The 9172-nt window shown below is 49.2% G+C and overlaps 1 protein-coding gene across 1 annotated transcript in view; it reads left to right on the top strand.

Annotated features, from left to right (window-relative positions):
* Positions 1 to 7746, top strand: part of mapkbp1 (mitogen-activated protein kinase binding protein 1) — a 25447-nt gene extending 17701 nt beyond the window's left edge. Inside the window, exons 19-31 of the mRNA XM_061082221.1 lie at positions 803 to 928; positions 1361 to 1526; positions 1574 to 1627; positions 1729 to 1860; positions 2133 to 2267; positions 2625 to 2752; positions 2835 to 2956; positions 3423 to 3584; positions 3712 to 3793; positions 4355 to 4767; positions 5734 to 6399; positions 6749 to 6834; positions 6918 to 7746. Coding sequence (XP_060938204.1) covers positions 803 to 928; positions 1361 to 1526; positions 1574 to 1627; positions 1729 to 1860; positions 2133 to 2267; positions 2625 to 2752; positions 2835 to 2956; positions 3423 to 3584; positions 3712 to 3793; positions 4355 to 4767; positions 5734 to 6399; positions 6749 to 6834; positions 6918 to 7160 — 2515 coding nt within the window. The 3' untranslated portion in view covers positions 7161 to 7746. The remainder of the gene's footprint in view (positions 1 to 802; positions 929 to 1360; positions 1527 to 1573; positions 1628 to 1728; positions 1861 to 2132; positions 2268 to 2624; positions 2753 to 2834; positions 2957 to 3422; positions 3585 to 3711; positions 3794 to 4354; positions 4768 to 5733; positions 6400 to 6748; positions 6835 to 6917) is intronic.
* The last annotated feature ends 1426 nt before the right edge of the window (positions 7747 to 9172 follow it).

Below are 9172 nucleotides of genomic sequence, written 5' to 3'. Positions count from 1 at the left end.
TCATCACTTCATCTCTTCATCTCTCACTTCATCACTTCATCTCTTCATCTCTCACTTCATCACTTCATCTCTTCATCTCTCACTTCATCACTTCATCACTTCTTCTCTTCATCTCTCACTTCATCACTTCATCTCTTCATCACTACTTCCCTTCATCTCTTCATCTCTCACTTCACCTCTTCATCACTTCATCACTTACTTCACCTCTTCATCACTTCATCACTTACTTCATCTCTTCATCACTTCATCACTTACTTCATCACTTCATCACCTTATCTCTTCATCACTTCATCTCTCACTTCATCACTTCATCACTTTATCTCTTCATCACTACTTCCCTTCTTCTCTTCATCACTTACTTCATCACTTCATCTCTTCATCACTTCATCACTTTATCTCTCCATCACTTCATCTCTCACTTCATCACTTCATCACTTTATCTCTTCATCACTTCATCACTTTATCTCTTCATCTCTCACTTCATCTCTTCATCTCTCACTTCATCACTTCATCTCTTCATCTCTCACTTCATCACTTCATCTCTTCATCTCTCACTTCATCACTTCATCACTTCTTCTCTTCATCTCTCACTTCATCACTTCATCTCTTCATCACTTCATCTCTTCATCTCTTCATCTCTCACTTCATCTCTTCATCTCTTCATCACTTCATCTCTTACTTATCTGTCACTTCATCCCTTCATCTCTCACTTCATCTCTTACTTCATCACTTCATCACTTCATCTCTTACTACATCACTTCATCTCTCACTTCATCCCTTCATTTGTCCTGTGTGTGTGCAGCTGTGTCTTCGTGTGGCGTCTCAGTCCAGAGTTGAGCATCAGGATGAGGCAGCGACTCGCTGACCTTCGACCTCCCAGCAACAACCTCAACTCCCAGAATCCCCAGCAGAGAGCAGAGAGGCACAGGTGTGTGTGTGTGTGTGTGTGTGTGTGTGTGTGTGTGTGTGTGTGTGTGTGTGTGTGTGTGTGTGTGTGTGTGTGTGTGTGTGTGTGTGTGTGTGTGTGTGTGTGTTGTGTGTGTGTGTGTGTTGGGGGAGTTTTCAGATAAACTACAGCTGCGCTCAAGTCACACAAAGTTAATTTTAATAATCTAATTTTTAAGATTGAATCATACTGAGACACAGGAAGTGATCGTCGTCATGGCAACAACATTCACAGAATCACTCTCTGTTTAACAATTGTCTTCAAAGTAAAAGCACAACTATCGGTTTGGTTCTGAAATGTTTGACACGGAGCTGAATTACAGAGATTTCTTATTTCTTTGACACATCCACAGAAATATTTTCATTTTACTTTATTAATTTGATTTATTAAAAGGTTAAATTGTCTTCACCTCAGAATCAGCAGAGAGGCGTCGTCTCCTCGTGTCGTCAACATGTCGTCTGACAGCGACAGGGAGGAGGAGGAGGAGCCTAGCTGTCCCACTGTGGTCACAGCAGGGAGCACGGAGGAGACAGGCATGTTTCCATGGTTACCCATCATGAAGTCACAGTTTGTTATTACAGTTTTATAAAGTGTCGTGATGGAGTCAGGTGATTTCAACATTTCAAGTGTTTGTTTCCCTCAGACTTGTGTGATGAGACATTCTGCTCCGAGGTCACGAAGGTCAGAACATTATTTTAACTGTTGTTTAAAAAAACATTTTTAATATCAGTTAAATATTTAAGATTTGAATCAGTCACAGAATCAACCCTTTGTCTCATCAGGAGGCGCCGGGCAGCCGCCTCCCCCGGCGCCGCTGGTCCCGGAGGACGGGCAGCGGCGACAGCGTCCTGATGGTGTCGTCCATGTTGGACCTGAGACAGCTGGACTCGTTCTGTGCCGACCAGCAGGCGGAGGTCAGAGGCCACACCCACTCACTTTCATCACATGGGATCAAAGGGAGAACGTTGAAATGAAAACCTTTATTGTCCGTGTAAAAGATGAAGTACGAGATTCTGACAAGTTACAACTTTAAAACAAACGATTAATAATAAAGATAAAGTAATCAAGTGTTTACAGAGTCGTTCCTCTACAGCTGCTCTGTGATTCATTTGATTAGAGCGATCTGCTTGAGGTGTCCTTTGATGTCTGGATGAACTTCCTGCTCCTCTCTGCCCCACCCTCTCAGACGAAGACCTGCCCCCTTGGTGTTAGCCCCTCCCCCTGCAGTCAGCAGAAGGGTTGTCAGGGTGTGGAGGCGGGGCCTCGGAGGGCCAATCAGGAGCTGGGGAGCACCATGAGTCTGCAGGTCACCACTGCACAGGTGAGAGAAGATGAATTAATCTAAAGTTTCATTGAACCGACGCTTTCATGAGGAACAAACCAGAAGAATCAAGAGAGAACTCTTTGCTTCTAGAAGCTAAACTACAAAGTTCTATAAGAAAGACAAACTAACTGGTTAGTTTAAACTTTTATTCAAGCTGTGATCTGAAGACATGTGTCCTCAGCCTGGAGGACGAGGTGTGGACTTCCTGTCCTGATGTCCTCTAGGAGCCAGGACAGGAAACAGTCGTGATGATGTGAGGGAGCAGCTGATTGGCTGATGCAGAGCAGAGTGGGCGGGGCTTTAACGTATCAATCCGAGATCTGAACTTTTGGGTAAATGGTTCTGTCCATCCAGGTGGAAGACGATGAGCTGAGGACCAATCAGAGGCCTGATTTCATCCTGCTGTCCAATCACAAACAAGACAGGGAAAATCCAGTGCTGTATCCTGACCAATGGGAGGACAGAGTGAGTCTGGCAGGCAGGTAAGAGGACGTCCAATCCAGTTCCCGGATTTACTGATGTTAGTCTGTCCCCGCCCTTCTAAACCCCACCCACTACTGTCAGTGAGTTCCAGGTGAAGGAGGCGTGTCCTGATGCCGCGGACGGACGGCGTGACAAACCGAGTCCGGACAGCGGCTGCTCGCCGGGATCCAGAGCGTCGAGTCGAGAGCGAGCGACAGGAGACGGTGAGACGGGAGATTCAAATTCACATTCAGAACTTTATTTGTCTCCGGAAGATAAACAAGTCAAAACAAGAAAGAAATCAACGATGACATCAGAGCAGTAAAGTCCCTTTGTACAGTTAAAGTATAAAACTACAAAAACAAACTACTACAGATAACTGAATAAATACTTCATAAATAAATACTGAAGGATTAAATTGATAGAGTACATTGAGTAATACTGATATTATTATCTCACCTGTCTCACCTGTCTCACCTGTCTCACCTGTCTCTGTCTCACCTGTCTCTCTGTCTCTCTGTCTCACCTGTCTCACCTGTCTCACCTGTCTCTCTGTCTCACCTGTCTCTCTGTCTCACCTGTCTCTCTGTCTCACCTGTCTCACCTGTCTCACCTGTCTCTCTGTCTCACCTGTCTCTCTGTCTCACCTGTCTCACCTGTCTCACCTGTCTCTCTGTCTCTATCAATCAGCCACTGAGCGTCTCAGTGTGGACGGACATTCCTCCGAGCTGGAGGTGGAGGAGATGGAGGAGGACGTAGATGGAGGGGGAGGAGTCTCACAGCAGGTTCCTCAGACTCCAGACCAGGAAGCTTTCCTGAAGGAGCATTTTGTCACACTGTCCCACCTCTCAGGTACAACACCACCCATCATACAACACCACCACCATCGTACAACACCACAACTATCGTACAACACCACCCATCATCTTACACCACCACGAAGGCCGGTGTCTCAGTCTCACACACTGTCTGTCCTCAGGAAGTCCGAGCAGAGCGTCTCACAGCTCCAGCGAGAGTCTCAGCATGTCCTCCAGGTTCCTCACCCAGAATGCAGCTGGAAGGTAAAACATCCAATCACAGCTCAGCATAAGCATCATCTTACATTTTTAGATGTAGATATCGAGTGGAATCTGCTGGTTGGTGTCTGAGGAGGTGTCTGAGGAGGTGTCTGAGGAGGTGTCGGAGGAGGTGTCTGAGGAGGAGTCTGAGGAGGAGTCTGAGAAGGTGTCTGAGGAGGTGTCTGAGGAGGTGCTTGAGGAGGTGTCTGAGGAGGTGTCTGAGGAGGTGTCTGAGGAGGTGTCTGAGGAGGTGTCTGAGGAGGTGTCTGAGGAGGTGTCTGAGGAGGAGTCTGAGGAGGAGTCTGAGGAGGTGTCTGAGGAGGTGTCTGAGGAGGTGCTTGAGGAGGTGTCTGAGGAGGTGTCTGAGGAGGTGTCTGAGGAGGTGTCTGAGGAGGTGTCTGAGGAGGAGTCTGAGGAGGAGTCTGAGGAGGTGTCTGAGGAGGAGTCTGAGGTGGTGTCTGAGGAGGTGTCTGAGGAGGTGTCTGAGGAGGTGTCTGAGGAGGTGTCTGAGGAGGTGTCTGAGGAGGTTGACCCTTCAGGTGATTCTGCTCCTTCTCTCCTCAGTCGGGCTGTGTTTCCTCTCCCGTCTCGGATCGGCGGGGAAGGAGGGGGAGGAGCTGGGGAGGTGAAGGGCCGTCCTCTGGTCTCTGAAGTCCGGCCTCTGATGGATCCGTGTCAGAACAGGATCCAGGACAGGAAGGTATCGGGGAACCGGGATCAAACCCAGAGAGAGAGCCAGGACCAGACTTCAACACCTCAGGACCATGTCCAGTCTCAGAACCAGATCCACCAGAGACCAGATCAGCCCCAAAACCAGGTTCAGGAGGAAGAGGAGCTGCAAGCGCCCCTGAGGATCAAGGATCAGACTGAGACCAAGAGGAACCTGGACCCGACGGCCCGGACCACTGCCTCACATCCGACCTGGATGAGTGGACTCCGGAAAGTCCAGTCAGTCAACAGCCTGCTGAGCGACACAGGTAACACACGTGAAACATGTGACACACGTGACACACGTGAAACATGTGACACACGTGAAACATGTGACACATGTGACACACGTGAAACATGTAACACACGTGACACACGTGAAACACGTGACACACATGAAACACGTGACCCATGTGAAACATGTGACACACGTGAAACATGTGACACACATGAAACACGTGACCCATGTGAAACACGTGACACACATGAAACACGTGACACACATGAAACACGTGAAACACGTGACACACGTGAAACACGTGACACACGTGACACACATGAAACACGTGACCCATGTGAAACATGTAAGCTATGTAACACACACATGAAACACGTGACACACATGAAACACGTGACACACATGAAACACGTGACACACATGAAACATGTGACACACATGAAACACGTGACCCATGTGAAACATGTAAGTTATGTAACACACGTGAAACACGTGAAACACGTGACACACGTGAAACATGTGAAACACATGTCACACGTGACCCATGTGAAACATGTAAGTTATGTAACACACGTGAAACACGTGAAACACGTGACACACATGAAACATGTGACACACATGAAACACGTGACACACATGAAACATGTGACACACATGAAACACGTGACCCATGTGAAACATGTAAGTTATGTAACACACGTGAAACACGTGAAACACGTGACACACGTGAAACATGTGACACACGTGAAACATGTGACACACGTGAAACACGTGACCCATGTGAAACATGTAAGTTATGTAACACACGTGAAACACGTGAAACACGTGACACACGTGAAACACGTGACACACATGAAACATGTGACACACGTGAAACACGTGACCCATGTGAAACATGTAAGTTATGTAACACACGTAAAACACGTGAAACACATGTCACACGTGAAACATGTGACACACGTGACACACGTGACACGTTTTTGTCTCTCTCTCTTAGGTGATACCTCTCGTCCTTCTGAAGACGCCCCCCCGCGGCTGTCCCCTCCCCCTCAGCGTCCCACCACCCTTCCCTCTACCCCCAGACGTCCCCCATCGTCCCTCCCCCAGCAGAGACCCAGCCCCTCCTCCCCCGTTGCTCTGTCTGCGGCCGCCACAGGCAGGAAGTCTTCCTCCTCCTCTTCCTCAGCTGCGTCGGCGGCGCGCTCCTACATGAGTCCGACCGCCAGCTCCATGGCCAAGATGTCCCGCTCCGTCTCCGTGGGCGACGGCCTCAACGTCTCCGAACCAGCCGAGGACGACGTTCTCACGCCGTCCTCTCAGGTTCGAGAGGCTCCGCCTCCTCTGGTCGCTGTGGTGTCCTCCAACGCTGCACCATCTGCACCCCCCCACGCAGCAGTTGTCCCTGTGGTTGCCCCCTCCTCTTCCTCTCTTGGTAACCATAGTAACCAGGCAGCGGCTCCCACCCGAGGTCTCCAGGCTCGGGTCCCCGGCAGCAGCAGACCACTCCCGGACAAACCGTCCCTCGCCTCCTTCTCGCCATCGTCCAAGTCTGCCGCCGCCCCCTCGTCCTCCAGCTGTTGGCCTCCCCCGCTGTCCGTCTCCCCCCTGTCCTCCCTGTGGCAGGGGGTGGAGCCTCAGACTCCTGCAGGAAGGGACGATCCAGGTTTGGACTCCTCCTCCTTTTGATCCCTCCATCCTGTCATCTCTCTGTCTGGGCTCTGGCTCCGTTCCTCCTCACCCTCCTCTTCATCACTGCACTCCTCCTCCTCCTCCTCCTCCTCCTCTTGTTCCGTAAAGACGGGTGAGACGTTTGTTAAATGTTGTTCTTCGTCTGTCGTTCTTCTCTTCTGCTCCTTCCATCATGTCTGTTTGACCAATGACAGAGTGTGTGTGAAACTCAGGAGCCAATCAGCTGTTGATATTAAGGAAACGTGAGGACGCCGCGTGTCCAGAGAGACGGATTCAGACGGTGACAGATTAACAAAGTGTGTCCTTCCTGTGTCTCTGTGCAGACCAGCCAATCAGTGTGGAGACCTGCAGGACGCTGACCAATGAGCTGCAGAGCTGCTTCCAGCGAGCGACGCACCTGTACAGGAAGGTGAGTGACCACCACTTCCTGAATGACTGAGTGGTGACACAGCTGGTGATGTCACGCTGACTCCTCCTCCTCTCCTCTTCCAGCTGAGCGGCTCCTCCGCTGATGACTCCGCCCCCGACCAGCATCAGATGGCCGGCCTCCTATCAGAGGCCTTCCAGGCCATGAGGGCGGAGCTCGACTCCCTCCCGCTCAGTGGGCCGGGCCTTCTGGGAGTAGAGGGGGGGCTGGGGGGGGTAGGGGAGGTGAAGACGGCCGCTCTGCTGGAGGAGTACTCTCTGCTCCTGCTGCAGGCCGTGCACAGGAGGGTGAACAGCGCCCCCTGCTGACCCTCCACCCTGCTCCTCTGGGTCTGTCTTTAGTTTATTTATCTTTGTTTAGAGAAGAACTTTCTTCTTCTGTGGTCGGTTGTACATTTTCTTTGTGGTCACACAGACTTCCTGTTTCTGATCGGCACGTCTTCACTTCCTTTCTGTTGGTTTGAAATCCGGCGTCGGATTGTTTCCAACAATCAAACAGGTCAAAGTTCAGTTTGAAATATTTTCATGTTTTTGTCTAAATTCAATAAAAGTTTGAGGCTTCAATCGACGGTTGTTTAATGAGCTTGAAGCCGATTGGTCGAGAGGAGTCAGTGGGCGTCGGCCTTCAACTCATCGAGGACACGCATGTTCACATGAAATAAGTTTTTATTGTGTTGAACAAAGAATCCGATACAAAGTCTCAAACCTTTAATGTTTTTATAACTTCACTTTATATTGAAAAGTGTATTTTAATTATTATTAATATTATTATGATGGTGACTCGGCTCCTTCATGTCGTTTCTATGGTTTTATTGCAGCAAATGTTCGTTTTATTTTCATGTCACAATGTTGTTTCGATTGAAACAGGAAATAAATGCACAGTGTTCACTTAAAATTCAGTGTTTTTACTTTAATGTATTTGTACTTTTACTGAATATTTCCTTCATTTCTGAAAACATTTGAACAGGAACAAATCTTAAGATGGATCAGAAACACAAGTCTAATAAAGTGTCGACATTCACCCACTCCTACAAACTGTTCCAGGGGACAAGGGACATGTCTCCTGCTCAGAGGACGTCTCACCTGATCACAGTGAGAACAACAGGAAGCCGGAGAAGACGCTGAAGTTCCGAGAGTCGTCGTACAGTCGGTAGCTCGCCGGCAGGCGGAGGCGGACCCGGTCGGCCTCCTCCAGCTGCAGCACCACGCCGCTGGAGGTGGAGGTGTAGCCGCCGTGGTCGTTCAGGTCCAGCTGGAAGAGGATGGGCTGGTTGTTCCTGTACAGGTAGAGACCCATGTAGCCCTTCAGGTAATCTGCAGTCGTGAAGCTGAAGAAGTAAACGCCTCTGACCGGAGCCGTGAACACACCTGAGGAACAACACAACGTGTCAACACAACTTCTCCTGGTGTCACGGCTCCTTTCACACCTGATGGGTCGCCACCAGAATAAGTAACGTGCCACGAGTGTGTTTGTTGTGATTGTCTGCTACACAACTTAATGAGAGAATGAATAAAACGTCATTGTCACAGGGTGAGTGACCTTGGGTTCACTGTGCACACGCACAACTCAACACAAAGTTCACAAAAAACACATTCCACCTGGAAACGTTCCCACGTGGATCTGTCTCTTACTCCGCCCTCTACACGCCCACTTTCAACCATAAATGGTCAATGCAAAGCACCTCATGAATATTAAATGATGCAGCTGACCAATGGGCTTCCACCGTGAGTCCTGACGGAGTCACGGCTTCAAGATGAGAAGAGGAAGAGAAACTGACACTGACGAGGTGTTTGTTAGTGAGGTGGAGGTGAAGAGACGTGTGATGGGACAGCAGTGATGTGATTAATAAACTAAACTCACTGATCCTCTGCTGCTGAGAGAGAGAGAGAGAGAGAGAGAGAGTGAAGACCAGAGAAAGAACCCGAAATAAGAAAAGATCCAATTCAAAGGTGGAGGCAAAAGCACACCTTGTCAGAATGTGAGGGAACTTGTTGTATCTCATGTTCATGTTTAAATTATCCAAAACTGCAGGATTATGAAATTCAGGCCCCGGTTATAAATGAGAACCCGATGTTTGGTCCCCAGAGTTCAGGAGCTGGAACTGGGACGATGTTCCTCGCTCTCTTCTACGTTCTCCCGGGGAAAGGTTGGATGTTGAAACGTCCTGAACACGGCTCATGAAGTTGAGGAATGTGCTGACACAGGTCTGCTGAGTCCTCAGGTGAACATGTGAGTTTTCTTAAGTCAACTGATTGATGTTCTCAGAGGAACTCGGCTGTTAATCCAGGAGCAACATCTCACCTGCAGGACCTGAGAGCTA

The sequence above is a fragment of the Limanda limanda genome, chromosome 12 (assembly GCF_963576545.1).
Source record: "Limanda limanda chromosome 12, fLimLim1.1, whole genome shotgun sequence".
In the NCBI taxonomy this organism is placed as follows: domain Eukaryota; kingdom Metazoa; phylum Chordata; class Actinopteri; order Pleuronectiformes; family Pleuronectidae; genus Limanda; species Limanda limanda.
The sequence above is the reverse complement of the archived record's forward strand: the minus strand, read 5'-3'. Positions and strand labels throughout refer to the sequence as shown.